General features: G+C 42.6%; 3 protein-coding genes across 3 annotated transcripts; all 3 read right to left on the reverse strand.

Annotated features, from left to right (window-relative positions):
- Positions 1 to 7,014: 7,014 nt before the first annotated feature.
- On the reverse strand, positions 7,015 to 10,901 carry LOC4349389 (phosphatidylglycerophosphate phosphatase PTPMT1). Its single transcript, XM_015759386.2, has 6 exons — positions 10,309 to 10,901; positions 9,782 to 9,904; positions 8,928 to 9,021; positions 8,318 to 8,400; positions 8,147 to 8,236; positions 7,015 to 7,656 (listed from the first exon to the last, which is right to left on the reverse strand). Exons 1-6 carry the CDS (start codon positions 10,582 to 10,584, stop codon positions 7,234 to 7,236), a joined length of 1,089 nt encoding a protein of 362 aa, XP_015614872.1. The 5' UTR covers positions 10,585 to 10,901; the 3' UTR covers positions 7,015 to 7,233.
- A 1,868-nt stretch (positions 10,902 to 12,769) lies between these two features.
- LOC4349390 (cell wall protein RBR3) lies at positions 12,770 to 14,851 on the reverse strand. The gene has a single exon (XM_015757561.3). It carries the CDS (start codon positions 14,451 to 14,453, stop codon positions 12,978 to 12,980), a length of 1,476 nt encoding a protein of 491 aa, XP_015613047.1. The 5' UTR covers positions 14,454 to 14,851; the 3' UTR covers positions 12,770 to 12,977.
- A 5,595-nt stretch (positions 14,852 to 20,446) lies between these two features.
- MYBS2 (transcription factor MYBS2-like) lies at positions 20,447 to 22,525 on the reverse strand. Its single transcript, NM_001404357.1, has 5 exons — positions 22,103 to 22,525; positions 21,488 to 21,708; positions 21,328 to 21,402; positions 21,146 to 21,193; positions 20,447 to 21,064 (listed from the first exon to the last, which is right to left on the reverse strand). Exons 1-5 carry the CDS (start codon positions 22,392 to 22,394, stop codon positions 20,903 to 20,905), a joined length of 798 nt encoding a protein of 265 aa, NP_001391286.1. The 5' UTR covers positions 22,395 to 22,525; the 3' UTR covers positions 20,447 to 20,902.
- Positions 22,526 to 23,575: the final 1,050 nt, after the last annotated feature.

A 23,575-nucleotide genomic window follows, 5' to 3' on the forward strand; every position in this document is an offset into this window, starting at 1 on the left:
TATCTGTAGTGTTCTTGGACTACTAATTACTGCCAAAAGAATGATATGATTACTACTGTATTGATGCTTACTATCCCTCTTGTGGCACTTGAGATCTCAGGATAACGATGGCTGATTTTCCTTGCTTTGTTTTGTTAATCTCCTCATATGTATAAGACCAGAGTAATTAATTAATTAATTAACAGGGGTCGAACTGTCAACGGTGCAATTATTAACATCTCCGAGTGCAGGCATCAGTGAGGATGAATTCCAAAGAGGAAATCTTCTCCTTTTCTTTCCATTCCCTGTGATCTTATCTTTGAAGCATTCTAAGCTTCCTGACAGGAACATCTAGCTAAGCTATAGCTAACTTCAGAGATGCAAAACTTGCAAGAAACAAAAGGGGACCAGATCAAGAAACTGAAGCTGAATCTGAAGCAACAATAACAACAGTCTCTGCAAATCAATTAATCAGTCTCTGAACATGTGTGTCGCTGTTAAACAGGCAGTCAATTAATCAGTCAGAAGGTTTAGTGGTAGCTGCCGTCTGAACCGGGCAAGAAAAGATGAGCAGAATTTGACCTCTTCCAACACACAATCTGCAGCAACTTTTGGCTCATATGTTCTCTGGCCATCTTGGCGAAGCTACTACTAGTAGTACGGTGATTGCAGGGGAAATATCTCATCAAATCTGGATGAAAGCTACTGAAGATGAGATCATTGGAACAAGACGAAGTTTCCTGGACCTTACTGAACTTGCGCCAGACAGATCATACCAATCCAGTATCACTGGAATAAGGCCCTATATATTCTAAACATGTTTTTGCACGGATTATTGAGACGGATTTTGTTTACTTTGATGATAAATCAATATTTTGAGAAATAAACTTCAGTGATTTATAAATAGCTTAAAACAAGTGATCTAAATAATGCAGTAGAAGATCTTTTTTATGAGAAATTGTATAGACAAAAGATAAGCTGAAAATAGCATGCCCTAATACTTGGGATTAACATAGAAAAGCAAGCAATGGCTTAATTAGTAGTACTCGTAGATTATGTGTGAGTTGTCGCTACTATTAGTTAAGTAATCCATAGCTTAATTAGTAGTAGGTGCAGGTGTGCACGCATGATTTGGTCTGGTGATGCAATGCAATCTTGGTTAGATTTGCGCCTAACATAATCAGGATCATTAGCCTCCCCAGCCAGCATGCCATGTGCAGGATGCCACTAAACTACTAAAAATCATTTGGCATCATCATCATCCAACAGAGGCATAATGCGTGCGAGGTGATGCATCATTGTTTAACCAAAGTGATTAATTATCTCATTAGGTGTACTACTCTTGTGTGCAGGGCTTAGATGTGGAGGGATCACGAAGCAAACAGGTCCCACGCGGAGCCCCTCAGCTTAAATCCGGGAGCAAAAGCTGCAGAGATGAGAAGAAAATTTGCTAATTCATGGGACACCTTTGCTCCCTGCTTTTGCTAACACCTAGTACAGTATACTATACCCCTCTTTTGCTGAACCTTGCTTTGCTTGATGAAGTTTTCAAAGCTGGTAATCAATGATGATGCCTGTCAGTTTACAATACTTTAATTGTACACTAATTGTGTTTTGTGCAGTTGTGGACTTGTGGTGTGCAAATGCAAAGTTGCTTGGTGATCAATGATTGTGCTAGTATTGCCTGCACAAAGTCCCTGATTAGAAAGGCTGAAATGTTGTGCTTACTAAGTAGTGTTCATTACTGGGGCCAATGCTACTGTCTTTTCAATTCTTTTTTCTCTCTCTTTTCTTTTTCACATGCTTTCCTGGAGCAGAGTGTAGTTAGTCAGAGCAGAGAAAGCGAGGTTAATACGAGTTTATTAGCAGGATTAGTACTCAGGAACTGCACTTTTACTGTTGCTGCGACTGTTCAGTCCAATACATATTCAGAAGGGTTAGGTAGGACATCCAGATTCCAGTTGTGAATTTCTTTTCTGTTCCTGAGCCAGCAGGTCAGCTCCTGCGCGTGCACGTAGCATCTGATCTGATACGGTGAAGCATTGTTCGCTTCTGCCTCTGAATTCTGATCCTTCCTTGGCGTAGAATGGAAGCAATTCAGAAGACCAACTCGCGTTGCTCAACTGATTCATCAGCAATTCGCATGTAGATCCTTCTGTCTGAATATGTGATCAAGCCAATGGAAATACACTAAGCTACATCGAGCTCCGGCCATGGTCAGGTCCAAGGGTTGAACTTCTGACCTCATAGATGACGCTAAGGACCTGTTTAGTTCGTGAAAAGAAAATTTTTGGGTGTCACATTGGATGTTTGACCGGATGTTGGAAGGGGTTTTTGGACACGAATGAAAAAACTAATTTCATAACTCGCCTGGAAACCGCGAGAAGAATCTTTTGAGCCTAATTAATCCGTCATTAGCATATGTAGGTTACTGTAGCACTTATGACTAATCATGGACTAATTAGGCTCAAAAGATTCGTCTCACGACTTCTCCCCAACTGCGCAATTAGTTTTTTTAATATATATTTAATGCTCCATACATATGTCCAAGAATTCGATGTGATGTTTTTGGGGAAAAAAATTTAGAAACTAAAACAGGCCTAACACAAACAAACAAACAAGAGTAAATCACAAAACCCCAGGTTTTGAGACACATACAACATAAAACCTCGGGTATTATGACTTGTTTCGAGTAACACTAGATTTTGAGGCAAAATGTTTCAAAAAGCCATATGTTTACATCAAATACTCATAGTTTTATTATTGTATATGTTCACATTAGTAAACTCAAAATACATATACCACTCGTGTACTTTATCTTCTTCCTCACTTTTGTATTACACCATTTAAAAAGTGCAACACAAGTACACAACCCCTTAATAATGACACATTAACCAGTTACTTATATACATAAACAGCCATACTACCAATAACCGATGCTCGTTAAAATAAGTCCAAACACGTATATCATGGAAAATACTTTCATAATATATAATTAGTCAAAAACAATGATATTAGCTTAAACATGGGGTTTCTTGAAACATTTTGCCCCAAAACCTAGGGTTATTCGAAACAAATCTTAATACCTAGGGGTTTTGCGTTACGGGTGCCTCAAAACCTGGGTTTTGTGAAATTTACTCAACAAACAAAGATGCATTACTCTCTCCGTTTCATAATATTCGCACTATGTTAAACTATGTGATTATTACTCTCTCTGTTTCATATTATAATCACATAGTTTTATACGAAATCAAACACTTTTACTTTTTACCATTAATTTTTAAAAACATGTATAATTCAACATGATAATTTACCATTAATTTTTAAAAACTTGTATAGTTTAACAGCGTGGGAATAATTATATAGTTTAACATCTATATTTTTAGAATAATCATGAGAAATACTTTCATAATATATAATTATTCGCACGCTGTTAAACTATGTGATTTTTTAGGAATTAATGGTCAAAGATAAGAATTTTTTTTATTTACAACAAATCTAATTTAATACGGAGGGAGGACATCATATGCATAGAGGCCATTGACCTGAACAAGATGCAGTTCAGTAATCCGTATGCATGTGTGGTTGACAGCACGATGCATGCAGAAGCAGTTCAGAAGACGAAAATTTGTTGGTTTGGTTGGTCTCGTCTCTGTACTGAACTTCACACAGATGATGGCTTTATGTCACTGACTTATTTGTGCTTTCTGAAAACCAACACACACTACAGAAATGTCAAACGAGGAGAAAAAAAGGATGTTCAGATCGAAGAAAACTCATCCATGGTGCCCATTTTGACCCGGAAATCAACTGACGATGATGTGTGCTGCTGAATTCTCATCACCATGTACCATTTCAGGAGGCATGACCGGTTGGTTGATCAATGCAGCGATCAACCATTGCACGTGTGCATCTGAATTCTCTTCCTGCATTGCAGCCTGATCTCTCCTTCATTGAGAAATCTGAAGCAGTAGCACAGGCCAAACTTGCGTTTGTGATGTACTGAACTTTCTCAGAAGCGATAGCTACTTGGTCAGACAAATCTGTTAGGATCTTTAGTGGTTATTTCTGCACGTTTGTTGAGGATCGAGTTCGCATGAATAAACAGGACAAATGATTGATCCAGTTAGAAGGAATTAACAGGTCAAGATATTATGTTTTTCTTTTCCAACACATGGAATGGCTTGTCTGAACATCTGGAAGAAACTGTACTTCTGAAGAACAGAACAGGAAACTGTCGATTAAGTTAAATTTCAATTAGAAGAAGCATGTTTAGTGCATCAAATCCATAACCAGTGATGTTGCTGTATTTAATACATGCAAATAAAGCATATGGAGACTGGAGCTAAATACAATCACATTTCAGCAACCTCAGTACAAACTTACATGAGCAGTAAATACAGGTAGAACAGAACCCACTGGTAGTTTCTTGGCAAAACTTCTAGACAAATTTGTCAGGATCTTCTTGGGTGAATATCTTCAAGTTTTGTGAAGATTCGAGTTCGCATAAATCGACAGGAAAAATGATGAATCCAGTTAGAATTATAAGTCAAGATATTCTGTTATTTTCCAACACATGGAATGGCTTGTCTGAAGCTCTGAAACTCTAGATGAAACAACATTAAAAATTCTGAAGAACAGGACAGGAAGAAGTCGATCAAGTTACTTTCATGCACAATGCAAATCCAGATAACTAAATCGGCTGAAGAATATTTGGTGCAATTGTATGCCTCTTCTCAAAATGAATAAAGAAGGCATAAATTCATTCTTGGACAGAGAAAATTCAGAAAAAGCATCCAGTAAAACATGTGGAGTGAAAATGCCAAACTGCCAGCTTAACTTGAAAGCAAGCACAAATAATGACAAAATACATTATTCCTCTGATATAAAAACAAATAAAATGGCAACTTGGACAGCACATTTGTCTACAGGCATCATGCTGAAAAATAACGTTGTCAGTCAAAGTCAATAAAAAAGTAGTTAGTGGTTAGTATATTTACTAGTAGTTGATAGTTCCCCTTCTTTTTTCAGTTGGGTTTGCAACTTTGCATAGCTACTGCTGGTTCCTGAACGTTCACACTGCAAAGCAAAATGGATAAAAGCACGTCATTATTTTTTTAAAAAAAGAATTCAGCTATCAACAATAGAACACAGTTCAGTCGGCACTTTATTCACAAGTAAGAAAGGGTTAATTTAATCTATGCCATTACAAATATGACATATTAGAAAAATATAACATTACAATTCGTGTTATCGGCTCGGTGCCACTGAGAATTTTTAAAATCGGAACCATGCCAATCCCGTCACTATTTCCGTCCTCCTCTCTCACGCCGACAACCTCACCGTCATAGCCCACCCACCCCACCCCCCCAACTTCAGAGAATTTTCTTCAGTCTAATTTTCTGATTTATGCTCTGAAGAATTTGTCAGTCTTTGTTCCGAAGAAGTTTTAACCGCAGTTCTCATGGTGAAACGCAGAGAGATTCAGACGGACGTGCGGTGGCGAGACGGATCTAAGTGGGCCGACACGGCCCAGGATGACGTGGGTGACATGTGGGCCGCATTTGGCCCATCATGTCCGCGTCAGATATGCAAGCAGATTGAGGAGTCCGTTCCGTTCACTCGTCGCCGTCGCCGAGATGAGCAGCAACCGCAAACGCGAGCTCGAGCGCCTCCGAGGCGCGGCGCGGTGGCTCCTTCTGCAACGACGCCGACGCCGTCGTTTCCCTCTCATTAATTACAGATCGGTAGAGCGGATACCTCATACATTGTTCCATCGTCACCGTCCTGAAGTTGTCGTCCATCGGGGTGGACACTGGACAGCAGAGGATATCCTCCAGACAAATAGGATGGAATGTGGAAACTCCAAGACAGGAAACTATGAAATAGTATGGGCAAATCAATTCTATTAGCTCGTTCAAACAAAAAAAAACATGGAAAATTAAGCTTGGGTGTTGCTATGCAATGAAAAAAGTGCCACGACTTAGATTTCACCGTTTTGTTATATAAGACTTTATTTGAATTATTTCACTGTTTGTATTGCACTTCTGATAAATTAGGCTTGAATTGTGTTATGTGCTTGAGGTTTTTGGATTGTCTTTACCCTTTTGAACTAGATGGGCACACCCATGATAAAAATCCTGGGTCTGTCACTGGTCGACGGCCGCCGGGATCGCGTCCATGTCCGACGATGCCAGCCGGAGTCGCTCGCCGGTGGTCTTGCAGCAGCTTGAGGTGTTGATACGATCGATGTATTGCCGCTAAACTGCACTGTACCAGACTCCTCTGGTATTTGCTCATTTCTAGTAACAGAAATGGTGGCTTCATGCCCTAGTTCAAAAAAAAAAAAAGATCATGTATTGCCGGTTTCTGATACTATCCATAGATGTTCACAGAATCACAGTTAGCTCCGTTTGTAACGTTGTCTCACGTTTGGATCCAATCATCCCATTCAAGGGGGTTTCGGAGACTAAAACTCCGACCTTTTTTGCGACGGCCCATGAAGAACTGTACGTTCCGTGCGTTCCCCGTGTGTGTAACAACGAAGATACATGGGTTGGCTTGGTTTGTAGCCTAAATAGAGCTTACCAAAATTTTGTCAATGCCAAATTTTGGCAAATTTTGATATGACTAATTTTGATAAGGCAAAGTTGTGTTTGAATTGAAGCCAAAATAGACAAAATTCACTATTGAAATAACCCATTTTCTTAGGCATGCTAAAATTTGGCTTCAAATCAAATATTGTTAAGCCTATTTTATATCTCAAACCAAACCAGCCCTATATGACTATATACGGTAGAAACTACAAAGATGTCCTTGATGCTGTTAATCCATTCATTATACAGTGGGCATGAATTCATGGAGTTTCTTCCTATTAGACGAGAGCCAACACTTCCATGTCTTCATCGGAGAAACTTTTAGCTACTAATCACATTCAATATTCTCTTCGAGCAATGCACAGCAGTTGCGTGGAAGTTAAGAGGAAAAATATATGATAGTTTCCACCGAATAATCAAGTGGGCTAGTTGGGACACATGGTCAGCGATTTGAGATACCTTGTCATTTACCTCTGTACATGTAGAAGTCAACTTATTACAGATATGTACATACCCAAGCAACTGCACTCTTTGCTTGCTGAGGAGACTGGAGTTAAGGACTTCACATTGCATTTGCATGTTCTTGGCTTTAATATATACGGATGACATGCCAGACAAAAAGTTAAAAGAAAGGTCGCGGCGAATGCAAGTCGAACGATCATGGATTAACCATGACACCTTGAAGCAAACATGGGTGAGGTTTGGCGAGTTGCTCTGCCTCAAGGGAGCAGCTCTCGCTCCCCACGCTATTGTTACTCTCAGGGACAGGGAGTGCCTCCTTGTTCTTACGGGGGGCACGGCATCGTACCCACAGGTATGAGAACCCTGCAAAGGCCGCCTGGCTCGCAAACTGCACGCGGTATACTAGGCTTATCTCCCACAAGCCACTGCCCACGTTAACGGCCAAGGTATCCGCATCATACCCTTCGAGGTCCGATTTGGAAACCATGACGAATGTCTTCTCGTCAAATGCAATGAGGTTGCGAGTGGCAAGGAACAGCGGTGGTTTCATTATTGGGCTGTCCAGGCAAATGGATTTCCCAGATTTCTTCACCCTAAGCTGGTAGAATTGCTCAACAGCCTACAAAATATGGCATGCGACACATCAGCGTTAATGAAGTCTGACTGTTGAATATGAACAAAGGAGACAAAAACATAAAGGTGTTCCTTGCATACTGTAAAGTATCTCCAAACATCTAAATCTAAAAGATTGAGTTGAACCGGTTCACAAAACAAAAGGTAGGGGCAGCTTGATAGCCACAGTGTCTATTACTATCATGAATAGTGGACAAAACCTTATCTCTTTTCTGGAACTAGCAAAAATGTAAGGAGCTCCTTGACCACTAAAAATCATTTCAAATATCCAATAATAAGTTGCATATATTAGTGTCTAACAATTTTTTTTCAAGATGGAAGTCATATAAATGGGTCCAGTTGATATTGAAAGCAGTCCTATTTAATTCTGAATGCATAATATTTTTTTTCACAATAAGAGCATTCTGAATTTAAGAGAAACACAGCCATGAAATCATTCTGCCCACAAGCACAGAATTTTTTTTGTGGCAGCTTACCTGCCGCTGTGCAGAAGCTAATAGCACCCTTGGCCTGCGCAAGCGAACATGTTCATAAGCTTCAGCCGGAGTCATTTGTTTGTATTGCACCTAAGTACAGAGTTAATGGTCAGTATCAAATTTCGATTATATAATTAAGTCGTATCTGCATGGCCAAATAACCTAACATACCAAGTAGCAAAGAACAACTGTTGTGCTCCGTCCACGTCCAGCTTTGCAGTGAACATATGTCAACTTCCCACACAAAGCATTTCCTTCCAAGATTAAAACAACATAAATAAATACACGAGACAAACCTAGTTAAAAATCACAATTGCAACAGCACAATAGGATCTCTACGAAATTAATGAACTTAAATTTTTGTCTACCTCCCCATTAGAGGAAGTGAATATCACAACATGCACGAAAAGTAAAAATGTAGAAGAGCAAGCAGAGCAAAAAAGGCAGTAAATAAAAGGTCTTAAATTTTTTGTATCCACAACGTAGCAGCATATTCAGTCAAGTTTCAAGAGGAAACTGCAGTAGCATACTGCAAAACCAAATGGCGACGGCCATTATATTGGTAGAGTTAAGTACAATGCACAAATTATTTATTACAGGGTGTTGGGACCAACAAACATAAAAAACATCTCTTACTACAAACAAACCAAACCAAACATAAGGTATCAAATCACAAGTTCTGATATCTACTCATGCAATGAACAGTACAGTCAAAAACAAACTAGAATATACATAGTGATTCCGTCGTATTATAGGATATGCAATTTGAGTAGATTCTTACTGTGGATGAAGTCAGCAGCCCGGCAAAGGTTCTCAAATGATGGTGCATAAAGATAATCTCTAGTTGGTAACACCAGGTTTTCAATTCCATGAGCCTAAAAAACAAAAAGACCATTTCAGTTGTGTGACCTAGAACTGCTAGTTATTTGAACATTCGCTCATGACCAGCAGGCAGAAACAGATATATGTAAAATTTAGGGAAGTTAGCATGGACATGGCACATCAGTTGTAAATTACAAAAAAACAGCGCCAGCGTGATTAGATTACATGTAAAGATTGCACCAAATGTACAGTTTAACGTAGAAGAAAGCAGAATGTTAAAAAAGGAGCATGTTGCATGAACATTTCAATGCCTAATTAGATTTCTTTTTTCTGAACTAACACAATGTTTGCTATAACCTTGTCATTTAGGTTGACCATGAGTAGTTTACATATCACTGACCTAGGATCTTCAATCTACCTTAACTACCACAGTCAGGTAATAACAATATAGTACCTAACAAACAGCGATTTGTGGTCCCATCAGCTAAACAAAAGGGCGCTTCTAGTATTTTTCTCAAACCCTTGATCTGATGGGTGGGCATCTAGATGGCAAACACAGAAATCTCCAGTAATTGCTCTCTTCACATTGCAGTATTGCACCACTGAGACCACTGGAACCTGATTATGCTATATGCCAGTGTGGTTTACAACAAGGCCGTGCACCTCCTCGTTATCAGAGTAACAACAAATAATATGCAGGAGCCATACTCGCAGGAAGGAATTAACAAACAGAAGCAGCAAAACTTACAGAACTACATATTATTCAGCACATTTGATCAGTCATTTAGTGGAATGATTTGGCCGTGTGACTACCTCATACAGGCACCTGGGAACCAGCCTCTCGTAGGATTCATTCAGTGTCACAACACCGCAAACTCCAAGCTCCTTCAGCCGTAGAACATCGCTGGGGAAAGGAACAGCACCGAGCAGAACATGCTGATCGAAGCAAAAGAAAAGTACACAATTAGAGCAGAGTAAACTATAACTCTAAACAGATCGAGAAATCAATACTGCAGAAAAGGTAGTGCCAATCACCCACATACAGGTCCAAAACACTAAACGAATCGAAATTGAAACAAAAATCCAAATACAGCAAGAACTATAAACGAAGAAAATCTCTTCTCCACTATGCATATGCAGTAGGAAAGACCTAACCCTAAACGTTTGGAGTGCAAACTGCCATGATGGTCAGCAAACCACCGTAAGAAGCTACATTACAGGGCAAAATCCGTCGGCGGCACAAGATGAACGCGAAAGCCACGGCGATCAACAACCAGAAGAGGGGGGAAAACCTCCAAAAACAACCGAAATCAAAAGAGGGGGTAGGAAATTTTCCCCACCTCGTCGACCTGATCCCACCAGTGGAAGTGCGGCTCGAATCGGTTCCTGACGACGTTGTACACCAGCGTCGGGTAGAACAGCATCCGCGCGCCGACGCCCACCGCCGCGCGCTTCGCGTCGAAAGCCACACGCATCACCACCCCACCCTCCTCCTCCACCGCCGCCGCCGCCGCCGCCGCCCCACGACGCAGCTGCAGCAGCGCCCCGCCGCCACCACCACCACCACCATCCCCACCTCCTCCGCCGGAATCACCCGGAAGCTCCTCGATCCGCATCTCCCCCTTCCCTCCACCTCCTCCACCCCGCCCAAATCGACCCGATCTGGACCGATCCGATCGGGAAAAAAAACACACACACCAGAAAAAAATCCCCCCCAAAAAACAACGAATCAATCGATCAGCGGGTGGAAAAAGGGAAGCTCCGCAGCGCGAATCGGAGCAGCTGGGCGGCGCGAGGTGGTGGTGGTGGAGCGGAATCGAATTGAATTCGCGATTCCGCAACCGCGCGGAAGAAATCGAGAAACCCCCTCCCCTTCCCTCGCGCTCACGCCTCCCCACCCTCTCCTCTCCAAAAAGTCGAAACTGCCCAAACCGAGCAGCAACCCCCGCGCATCCGATTAGTAGTACACCCGGCCGCGCGCGACCCCTTCGTCTGACATGTGGGGCCCACTTCCACCGACAGATGGGGCAGGGTAACGGGGCGGGGGCGGGGGCGGGGGCGGGGGCGTGGGTCCCCTAGAGGTGACATGGCGGCCGTTGATTTGTGGATGGGCTTGGATCCGAGCACTGACTCGAGGACGCGGACGCCACGTGGATTTGCAGAGGTGGGGTTAAGGAGATCGTGTGGGGGGTTAAACCGCTAATCCGGTAAAGTGGATAGTTCCATGCTTGTATAGGACGTTAATCGCTTAATCCATTGCTTCATCTCGCAGTGCCTTCTGTGTGTTTATGTCATTATCTTTCTTTTTTGTTTGTTTGTTTCGTTTTGGAACAAATGCACGTATAGCTATAGATTTCTTCACGAAAATAAAAGTAGAGATGTCTAATGTAATGGACATGAGTTATGGTGTGATGTAGTCACTCAAAGTATAAGGCGAATTAGTTGTTACGTGCCTAAAAAGAAACATTCTTCTTAAGAAATTTTTCTTGTGCCGTATTGCTTATGGGGTGTTAAGATTCAGGGTGTAAAGTTTTTGCACGTCACATCATGTATTATATAGGGTGTCGCATAGGGTGTTTGGGCACTAATAAAAAACTAATTACAGAATCCGTAAGTAAACCGCGAGACGAATTTATTAAGCTTGATTAATCCATCATTAGCAAATGTTTATTGTAGCACCATATTGTCAAATCATGAAGCAATTAAGCTTAAAAGATTCGTCTCGCAAATTAGTCGCAATCTGTGCAATTAGTTATTTTTCTAATCTATATTTAATACTTCATACATGTGTTCAAACGTTCGATGTGAGAGGGTGTAAAGTTTCTTTTTCCAAAAAAATTGTTAATTTACCAAAATATTCATTTTATATCTACAACCGTGTAGATAATGCATCACAGACGCTCGGTTAATAATCTATGTCAAGTTATGCCTATTTCAATCTGTTTCAAATTGAGCCTATTTCAATCTATTACTAATTGGAAATCCAAATAACTCGTGAGTTTCAAAAGTAGCATTTGTAAAGTTGAAAACAATTAACATGATGATGACCTGTTGATATTCCTCCTAACTTTTTGCCTACCTGTTCTTTCCAGCGTAACACCTCACTCCTTCACTCATGTCTACACATTCTTGGAAGCACAACAACCCATGGACATTGGGCATTCCTTTCGATGCCTTGATATGGTGTATTGTTTGTTTGTTTTCAGAGCAAAACTTATCCCCAAATCAATTTCAGCATGATGCCAGGATGATAACTGACAAAACAACCGACAACGATGCGTCAGCAACGCACCAAGATTAGCCTAGCGTGCTTCCAACAACCAACCGATCTAATCTAGTTCTCAACAAGCTGACATAGTATACAGTAGAGAGAAAAGTACAGAGAAATGCAGTACTGAATGCAGCTTGGTCACCACAGGAAAGAAACTCTCAAGTTAATTAATTACAGGCTTAATTACAGCTACTGGTGCAACTGGGTAAATTTGGACCACTCATCCAACCAAGGATTGGAATCAAACCAGCAAGCTAAAGTCTAAAGGGTAGCCTCTGATCAGGATCAGATTCTTCACCAGCTAACTGAAGCTGAATGCTGAATGCTTAGATTGCTTGCTGCTGTAAAGGGAACTGAACTGAACTGAATGAATTACAGGCTGAAACCTGAAGTTGTTTCAGTTAAGTTCAGAAGAAGATACAGTAGAAGTAACAGATTACTGCTATGTTTTACTAGCAGATTAGCTCATGGCAAGATTTTTAGATAATGGAACAGATATCCAGTTTGATTGCCAGATGCAACAGTCGATCTCCTTGCCCAGAAATTGAGCATGAACATGCACTCACTCTCATTCATCATCTACATGAATGTAATTTGTTTACAGGTGGTTCTTGATAACTACTAATTAGCTATCACAAATACAAATAGTACCGTACTATCTATCTCTGCTCAAAACGAGAACAAAAAAAAAAGTAAAAAAGTGGCGCCGGTGATCGCCGGCGGCGGGCGGCGGGCGAGCTACTTGCCGTGCTTGACACCACGCGGCCCCGCGGATTTCTTTATCGACTCGATTCTCTGCAGCCTGATCTGCTCCCTGAACCTGGCGATGAACTCCTCCGCCTTCTTGTCCACCTCGTTCTCGTCCACCTCCGGCGACGACTCCCTCCTCGGCGAGTTCCCCCTCGTCGAGAGCTCGCCGTCGCCGTCGACGTCGCTGTCGTCGTCGTCGCTGCTCTCCGAGGACACCGTCACGTTGCCCAGGATGGGGTCGCTGCTGCCTCTCTCGTACTGGAACCTGGGAATGGATTGGTACGCCCTGTAGCCACCGTACGGATCGTCTGAATCCGATCCGTGAAGAAGAGCCGGCGCGTCGCCGGCGACGGCGACGTCGGGTTGTTCTTGGCTCTGGCTCTGGAGTGATTCTCTTCCTCCTCTGATTGTTCTCACCGATTTGGCAACTGGGTAGTACGACGAGGAGGAGGAGGAGCTATCTATGGAGATTCTTGGCTTCGCCGACGAGGAGTTGCTGCTGCTACGGCTGAATTCGGAGGTAGTGAAGCTGTGGGAGGTTTGCTCCTGCAGCTCCTCCTTGAAGCTCTTCGCCGCCGTGCGGCGTTCGGCCGCCGGCGGATGGTAGCCGTGGACGAGGAACGGAGGTGGCGGCGGAGGCGGCGCCGGTGGGGATGACTTGTACGGGCTCCTCCGCCTGGAGGAGTAGTCCTCACTGGCCTTGGCTAGTGTCTCCTTGGACAGGGACGACGCCGGGGAGAGCCTCTTCGGCGACGGCGAAGGGGGGCTCGGCGCCGACGCGTCGAACCTCCCCGACCGTGACCGCCACGGGATCGGCGAAGGGAGCACGGTTTCATGGCCGCCGCCGCCTCCGCCGGGCGTGTCCTGTGAGATCCTGCGCGGCCGCGCCGCCCACGGCTCGCCGCCGTCGCCGTAGCCCGCGCTGGAGGACGACTCGCCCTGCGGCTTCAGTGTTCTTACGGGCAGCGACAGCGGCGGCGCCTGCTGCGCCGCCTCCACGGCGTGGCTCCGGCCGCCTCCTGCGCCGCCGGTCGCCACCACCACCACAGGCTCGTCGGGGTGGTGCATCGCGCTCCACGACCGCACCCTGTTGCCACCCGGGCTGTCGAGCGCCACGTCGCCGCCACCGTCGTCGAACACCAGCGAGTCGTGGATCATCTGCGACACGTACCCGGCGGAGTCCGCCTTCGCCTGCGCCGCGGCATCCTTCTCGTCGCCCCGCCTCCCGGCGTTGTTCCGGCGGCTGAACAGCCCGTACGACACGGCGATCCCGACGACGAGCAGGTGGAGCAGCTCCCACACCTTGGCAAGAAACGCCTCCCCACGGCCGCCGCCGCCGCCACCATCTCCCCCCGCCGCCGGCGCCTGCGGCGACGGCACGAGGGGGAGCAGCAGTACGCACGCCGCGAACACCGCCGCCCTGAACGGGAAGCTCTGCAGCAGCGACGCCTGCGCCACCGCCATTGGAGGAAGAAGAAGAAGACGAAGAGGGGGAAGCGGGAGGCAGCGTGACGACGCTGTTTTTAAGCTGCTTTTGCTAAGTTTTTCTCTTCTTCTTCTCTCTCTTTGATAGCTTTTCGCGCGCAAAATAAAAGTTGTATCAAATTCTCTCACCCTTTGGCTTGGGCTTTATGGCCAACCATGCGTTGGAGATGCATCGAGATTACTAGAGATGGTATCTCTTCTCATCTCATCTATTATCTCTTTTTATTTTGTGTTTTTCTTCCCCTCTACTCTCCTAGGCAAGTGTGTGTAGTTTGAGATGGTGAGGGAGGCTTGAGGAAAATGGTATAACTTAGCTAGTAAGGGAGGAATTTTGTGTGAGAAAAAGGAATATATGCACTTCTCTCTTGGTCTTCTTTTGTTTTTCACGTTTATCAGTCTCGGCCTCTGTATCATGTGATGCAAGTAACACACCGTTTAATACGCGTGAGTCAAAAACATAAAGAACATATGAAAGAATATGCATTTTTTTCGAGAACGGCGAAATAAGATGTTTGTCCTAACAATGATATTTTATTTTTACAATACATATGTATTATGATTGGCAGATTCCTAACAAAATTCCTATTATCCAAATGCACATGCGCTGCATATATGAGAGTTGTTCTTTTTGAATAAAAGAAAAAAAAAGAGCTCTAAACACGCGAGTTGGAACACGCAAAAATATGAAGGAATATGCATTTTTGTGAGAACGACAAAAGAAACGAACTGAAACAAAAAAAAGATGTTGTACAAACTATGGTCCTTTATTTTTGCAGCACATGCATTATGATTATCAGATTTTATAACAAAATCCACAATATCCAAATGCACATGCCCTGCATATATATATGAGACTTGTTTCTTTTTTTTTATAGGAAAAAAGTGAGCAAGTACTCAAAATCATAAAATATGTTATATCAGATAAACATAGCATTTACACTACAAGTACGCCTTTGATTCGCTCGTGGATGTTACGCGAATATTGTGCTGCTTCAACGTGATCGAGCTCTTTGTCTTCTCTCACTGACGCGTCTCTGACGAAATGCTGATCGAGCATGCATATGCATTAACCACCCTGCAGCTGTTAATCTCTTTTCAGGACAGGACAGTAAATCCAGGTAAAACTGCAAAGGTTTTTTTTTAATCGAACTGCATTTCATTTTATTAAGAAGTAAATTCAGGTAAAACTGCAAATATTTTTTTTTAAAAAAAATGCAGAAGAGCTTCATTTCATTTCAGTGAGAAGTCAGTTTAGGTAAAACTGCAAATATCATAACTACTGCGAGATTACAATGTTAGTTTCCATGAAATGGGAATTAACATAACATATACTTCAGTCATCAAGCAGCTGCTTACTCTGCACACTAGTCATCAGTGAAGTCAGCTGCAGAACGTACGTATCCACCAGCTGGACAGTGTACCTGATCGTCAGTTGAGCACTAAAGTTACTCTTGTACATATCCAAACTAAAGGTTCATGAAAAAAATACATCTTTGTGGATTAAGACGAATATAAGCTCGTTCAACACTTTGCAGTAAACTACACCTAATCCTGCATAAGCTAGGAGTAGTAATTTAAAGACACATCATAAAGTAGAGCCAATTAACCAGCACACAGTATGGATTGGTGATTAGATGAGTTCGATACTTCGATGGTGATTGGAACAACAAAGATTTTTCACACAACTGAAACTCTGTACCAACTAGAACATCGGATATGCAGACAGAGAGAGAGCAATGCAATGCAAGGTGATCTGGAGACCTGAAAAAAAGAAGAAGAAAGAACATGAACATTTGCGTGGTTAAAAACCAAAGATTCCTCACTCTTTTGGGTGGCGTACGCAACTACTGCTTCTGCTGCTGATAGCTTTTCTGCAAGCTTAGGTGGGTTTCTGAATGCTGATGGTAGTGTGGCGTTCATGCATGCATGTGGTGGGATTAGTTGCGTTGATCTTGTTTTTGAGGGCAGCATGAGATGCTCCTACTCATCTCGGTTCCCTTTTGGCTTTGAGCATCTTTTCTCCTTTTCTTTTTCAAATGGTTTGGGAATTCAGCTGCTCTTTACTGACTCATCACCGCACGCCAACTTTGATTTTTTTTTTCGTACTACATCAGTCAAATTTTTGTAAGCGAGTGTCACACTTCAGTTGATGCGTGAATCGACAGAATCTGTTGCTCTTGGTATTGTGAAGCAGGCAAGCAGCCATGGCACATGGCAGTGACTAAAGTTCAGTCTTGACTTCCAGTGCTCGAACTGCTCTAGCAACTTTCAGAAAACCTCTCAAACTGAAAAAAATGTACATCCTCTTGGCTCTTCTCCTTAGTATTTTTTCCGCGAACATGCAAAAGACTTGCATATCTCTGTACGCTCTTTAGTAATAGAAAATAGAACGTTCACAAGATACAAATGATGAAATTATTCAAGATCCTTTAGGCCTTGTTCGGTTAATCTCCATGAGGGAGGGATTGGAGGGAATTTATCAATTTTGCTATATATTTGTCGACAAATTTTACCCCAAAAATTTGACAGATGTAATTACAGTACAATCGTAGTGTAATTACATTGTAACTTGCATGTAATTACACTGTAACTATAGTGTAACTTGTATGTAACTTTCAAAAATCTCTCCGTAACATGTTATTTCGATAAAATGGAGGTTGTGGGAATAAATTCTTTCGCATATGTGTGTGCTATGATTTGTTTTCTTCATCACCAAAATAAATCTTGTAATAGATCTAACGATTCAAAATTATGTGAAACTTACATATAAGTTACACTGTAGTTACATGCAAGTTACAGTGTAATTACATATAAGTTACAGTGTAATTACACTACGATTGTACTATAATTACATCTGTCAAATTTTTAGGAGAAAATTTATCGACAAATGTATAGGTGGTCCCGAATTTATTCCACACCTAATATGGTGTGGAATTATTTCCCTTCAATCCTCTCCAATCTCCTTCGATCCCTCCAAACCAAACAAGGACTTATTGATATTTTTCAGCGAGGTATATGTGCTGGATTAGGCATGGGCCAAGAGTATTGTTGGGCTTCTGAATGGGTTTTGTGGCCCACGTTCAGTCCCTATGTGTGCTAGAAACTATATGGGCCCGCGTAACAGTGACATACGAGTGTGGGCAGCTGTTGGGCCCACGTTCAGGTCCATAGTATCCAACGGCCACATGAAATCTGGCCCATAAAATGGCCATATTGATCGAGCTAGTGGATAGGAGGCCAATTGGGCGTCCCAGCCCAACACGGCACGGGCCCGCTAAGACACGGCAACTGTAGCGGGCCGTGCCTTGCTGGTCCGTCGGTGCCAGCCCATGGGCTAAACCTCTGCCGCCGGCTCTTGCCCCTTACCGGGCTTCTGTTGCATCGCTGGGTTGGGACGCGGATCTGCTTGTTCATCTCATAGATGAGACGAGATGAGATGAGCCTTCACCGATTGATGGTTTTGAGAGAAGTCCTTGAGAGCGTTTCTGAATAATGGATGGAATTTCTGAGCACCAAACGGGTTTTGACTGGCGTCCTGCGATATCAAATGCTAAGATTTCTGGAGAAGCTAGCTGCAATCATCCCATTTGTTAAGATGAGAAGATCAATTGATAATGACACCTGTGTAGATGATCAATTGATAATGTCTCGTTGCACATTTGCAACTTTCAGAAAAATTCAGAGTCCAGGCCATGCCATCCTACTCCATCCGTTTCAGGTTATAAAATATTTTTGACTTTAGTCAAAATCAAACTATTTTAAGTTTGACCAAGTTTATAGAACAAAATAGTACTCCCTTCGTCTCATAATATAGCAACCTAGTACTGGTCTACTGGATGTGACATTTCATAGTACAATAAATCTAGACACCATCCTATCTATCCAGATTCGTTGTACTATGAAATATCCAATTGGTACTAGGTTGTTATATTATGGGACGGAGGGAGTAATATTTTTGACCCAAGATAAATTTATTATAAAAATATATTTAATTATTAATTTCTATAAACTTAGTCAAATTTAAAGCAGTTTGACTTTGACCAAAGTAAAAATATCTTATAACCTGAAACGGAGAGGGTACTTTTCAGTGATTCAGTCCATCCAAGATGAGAGGGCAAGACCTACAATTAGTTGCATCTTTATGTTTCTGAATCTGGTTTGCTTCAAAATTTTCTCACTGTCGGACTAACACATATGTATGTTCAGAAATTTCAGATTCAGTGCTGCAGCGCCGCAGACTGAATTTTCACGGCTCATTTTGACTGAAACTAGGGTGAAATGAAACAAAGTCAACACCTGGGCACTTCAAGCAAAGATAAGTCTTGTTCCTTCCCATGAATTCAATTGAAATAGCTACAAGTAAAGCACCCTGTGCTGTGATAATTTCCTATGAAATTTCACTAGTAGAATGGAGTGTAGTACAGATAAACTACTCATGACTCATCCTTTCTGCATCCATTCTACTAGTGTTTGTAGTTTATCTGTACTACACTCCATTCCTATGAAATTTCACTCTGTAGTGTTCGTAATTCTTCACTCTTCCCAAGCTTCTCGGTAAGTAACTTGTTGACTGAAAACAAAAAAAAAATGCTAGAGAATCAGTCGATGAGCAGGCAAGAGCTTGGGAATTAGGAGGAAATGCTGCCATGCTTTCGTTGGCCGTAGCAATTTCTTGACTAGATTCTTGTACTAGGAAGCTGCTCGCTAGCGTAATCACAAAGACACGACTTGACCTCGTACTTAAGGAATACTACTACTAAACCTACTTCAAGTACCAATCTTCCAATACATTAACTCAAGATATCATCAGAATCTTTGGTACTCAACTCGTGCAAGTGGCTGGATTTTGACCAGATGGTCGGTTGCTGTTTGCCAATTTCCTTGGCTCTTCTTGCTGATGCGCAAGTTAGGCCAAACTAGGATCTATCTATCTGTCTGTCTACTTATTTATGGCTAATTCTTTTTTCCTGATCAGAAACGATCCACCTCGAGATCTTGTCAATAATTTGCAGCCGCAATATCTCCAACGAGGTTAGCACCAACAAAATAACAATATCATCTCCTATGCTAGTGACATTATTCCATTGATTTGCCACCTCGAGAAACAAAAAGTTGTGACAACCCTGAAAAGAAGAAAACAACTGCAGAAAAGGATCTCCACTCCACCTTATCTCTGAAGATCATATTTCCCAATCCTATGATCCATTTCTTTATTCCTGCATCTCTCTCTTTCCTTCCTTTTGTCGACGACAGGTTGCCGTCGACTCTGCACCAGCAACGGTGGGGGCATGCAGGCACCGCACCGACGACGGCGATCGAAGAGGCCAAGAGGCAAAGTTTTGCAGTGATTTTGGTGAGTTTCAAGCATGCAAACCAAGCAGCAGCAGAGAGATTCAGTTGGGAGCCACCTAGGCATGCCATGCATCTTTCTTTGCAAAGGTTGAGACCCAGCAGCAGTGCAGCGTGCTTGACATCTCCTTGTGTTTTTCTCCTCATCATGGACCACTTATCCTATCGAGATCCACATATCCTGGCCTAGATTCGACCACATCCCATCCATCTCCCTTTTCCCTTCCTATGCAGCTCCAGAGACCTGCAGTAGACAGACTCTGCGTAGCATATGGCATGATTTCTGCATATCCATTATCTTGCTAGGCCTAGAGATCTTAACAGTTGGGCCATTATTGATGCAAAGAAAGCTGGTGCTTTGCTTCTTTGTGGAGTAGCTGTAGTTCACTGTTGTGTTTGAGTTCTTAGCATGCAAAGCAAGCATAAGTGACCAGCATGTCCTGACAGTAAAAAAAAAAAGAAGAAAGAAACTGAATTCTGCATGATTCTTCACTGGCTTTCATTCTCTGCTGTTAGAAGCAAGCATAAGTCTGGAATGAATGCATGATGACAAGAGAGATTGTTGTGTTTTTTACGAGAGTGGCATGAATGGATTGGCTGGGACCAATGGTCACAAGGACATGAAGGGGAAGGGTCCAATTATTGAAGCACTGGAAGAAGCTCAGAGCCACACAAGAAGATGTCCCAGCTGCCTCCTGTGACAGGAACAGGAAACAAACTAGACTTATGAACAAGATGGAGACCCTTCATGATCTCTGCATCAATATACTCCAATTTTGCAACCGTACAATACAGACAGGCTACTATCTGGTTTTCTTTTCACCAACTTATACCAACCAACCAAGGCTTAATTAAACATGTCTCGGAAGGTACTGACATTCTCACTGTATTATATAAGACTGCTGAAAGAAACGCCACATGACCCAAATACAAAGTTAGCATGACAACTACAACAACAACAACAACAAACAACCCCCGCAAAAAAAAAAAAAAAACAACAACAACAAACAACAACAGCGGCGACGAAGAACAGTAGCTGAAGCCGATCCAGATTCCTTCGGTGGAGAATTGCGTCTGGATCACAGCACCTTGATGGCCGCCTCGATCGCGCAATGAGGAGGCGCGATACTGAGCTCTAGACTGCTGATGGATGATGATGCCATTTCCAGTCCAGAGATCATGGAGAGCGACATGTCCTCGGCGGCCTTTAATCTCTTCACATATTCAGTTAGTTCATCAACCTGACAGAAGGATCAGTTTGTGTTAGTTTTGGTCAGACTGTTGCTGGGTTCCATGAAGATGTTCTCAGATGCTGATTTTACCTGCACGCTATCGCCTCTAAAGCCTCTAGCAACTGGATAGCTTAGTATCTGCAGCAATATTAAAGATTCAGTCTTCAGATAGGATTGTTTGTCTCAAGTTACAACCAGTAATCATCTAAGGGTAATTACAACTCAGCTTGTGGCTACAAAGAAGAAAAAATGGAAGCAAAGTAGAAAATTACCGGGACATCGCCGCGATCTGTATGAATTATATCCTGGGTAGGAGGCTTAGTTCCAACACTCTGAGGACTTGGAAGCTGCAACAGAAGGTTTCAGACAAGAGCATTAGCTGCAAGATCCCAACATGCGTGGATCTGATCAAAGAAGTGCACTGTCACTGACCTGATCATCACTGCACTCAGCAACAACATCAAAGAGGCTGGCCCGGCGCTTCTTTTTGCCAGGGTTGGTCTGCCGGAGGAAGTACTTCTGGGCGTGGCTGGCCACCTGAGTCGCCGTCCTGCTGGTCACAAAGTTCTTGGAGATGCCTCTCCAGTCCCCTTTCCCCAGCTGCCTCAGCCCTTCCAGGAATTTCTTGTGCTCCTCCTCAGTCCATGGTACCCCTTCACAGATTAATCAATCAAAGGCAATTAAGTGTCACATGATCTTCACAGGAAGCAACAAACAGGGAATAATTAATTACTCCTAACTAGTAAAAAGTTTTTCAGGTCTGAGAACCTGCTTGTGGATTGTTATCGATGTGTTGTTGACCAATTGACTGACACACAAAAGGTTAATCATTTTTCTCTCTCTTTTGGAAGAGGGGATTTTCAACCAATTTTGTTGGTTGCTCAATCAAAGATATTTTTTTTGTTTTTTTTTTGCTTTCACGGATCATCAAATTGCGTCAAGAATTAACAGTGAGTTGGAAGTTTCAGAGTAAAAAAAAAGGAATCAGGTGATGGAACAAGTAATGAACAGTAGATACAAGAACAGACAAAAAGGGTGGTTGCTCACCTTTCTTCCTCTCCTGCACCTTGCGGCGGCGGCGCTTCTGCTGGCCGGAGGCGAGCTCGGAGTCGTCGGAGGCGCGCCGTTTGCCGCCGTCGGCCGGCACCGGCAGCGGGTCGATGGAGGTGAGGTTGGGCATACTGGAGCTCTTCTTGATGAACAATCCACCCTCCACCTCCTCCTCCTCGTACTCCTCCTCGTCAACTCCGCCGCCGCCGCCGCGGACCTCGACGCCGAACAGCCGGAATATCACCGGCGGCGAAGGCTTCCTCTCCGCTGCCTCCTCATGCTGCTCCATCTCGATCGGTGGCCGGTCGCTGCGTGGTCGCTTTTGGTGGTGAGAATGAGATGAAAATGGCGGGTATCGTCGCCGCGATGAAAAGGGGGGATTATTATTGTTGGGCTCTCGACGGTTTGGAGGAGACTACTGCTCCCACTCCTCTTCTCTGTTTATTTATAGAGGGGGTTTATTTTTCTTATAAAATGCATATGTATTTGAAAAGAATAATAATAAAAAATTAAATTATTTTAACAGCAAAAAAGGACGAAAATTTTAGTCCTTTTGTTGGTACTCCCTCAGTTTTGACTTATTTTACTAGTCAAATTTCTTTTAACTTTATCAATTTTATAGAAAAGTTTAGCAATTTCTACAACACAAAATTAGTTTCATTAAAACTAACATTTATTATGCAGTAAAATATATGGAGGGTCATTTAACTTGTTTATGTGTGTCGTGTATATCATTCTACTTTCAAAATACACATTTAGATTACTAATATGAGTTAAGTAAATCATTTGATTATCAAACTATCCACGTGAGCGCATCTTGTACATATGGTATGTCACCTACGATTGAAAAAAACACTTTTGGAAATATGAAAAAAAAAACGTGTGTGTATTTTTCCCTTTCTCACAGCACTAACATTTAGAAATACACAAAATTAGAGGAACACAATCATTTCACTTCTACCTGTTATTATGTTTGTTTTGTGTTGAAAAATATTACTAAATTTTTATATAAATTAGTTAAATTTAAAGTAGTCAAAATAACTAGCACTATAAAACGGAGGGAGTATTAAATTGTTAATTGACGAATCAGATGGTTTCCCTGCAACTACAGGACTCGTTGACCTCATCTCTGGCATGCCCAAGGCTAAAGGGAAGAGATGCCATCCCTCTCATTTCCCTGTCTTCCAGTGACGTCGGTACTTACGTCTAAAATCTTCTTGAAATGCTCAGAGAAAAAAAGATCTCCTTGGTTGTGCCTGTGGTAGCATATCGAACTAAATCTAATTGTTGGCAGGAGTTTTCGCGTCAATTTCTTGGCAACGATCAGAGACTGAACCTGGCTACGTGTACATGTATAGTGTCAGTAACTCAGAATCTTCTCTTCTTTTTTTTTTTCAGGGCATCATTGTGTCATTGCCTGGGTAGCCACACTGGACAGAAAGAACATTGCAATTGCGACAAAAAAAGAAA

This window comes from Oryza sativa, chromosome 10 (assembly GCF_034140825.1).
Source record: "Oryza sativa Japonica Group chromosome 10, ASM3414082v1".
Lineage (NCBI taxonomy): Eukaryota > Viridiplantae > Streptophyta > Magnoliopsida > Poales > Poaceae > Oryza > Oryza sativa.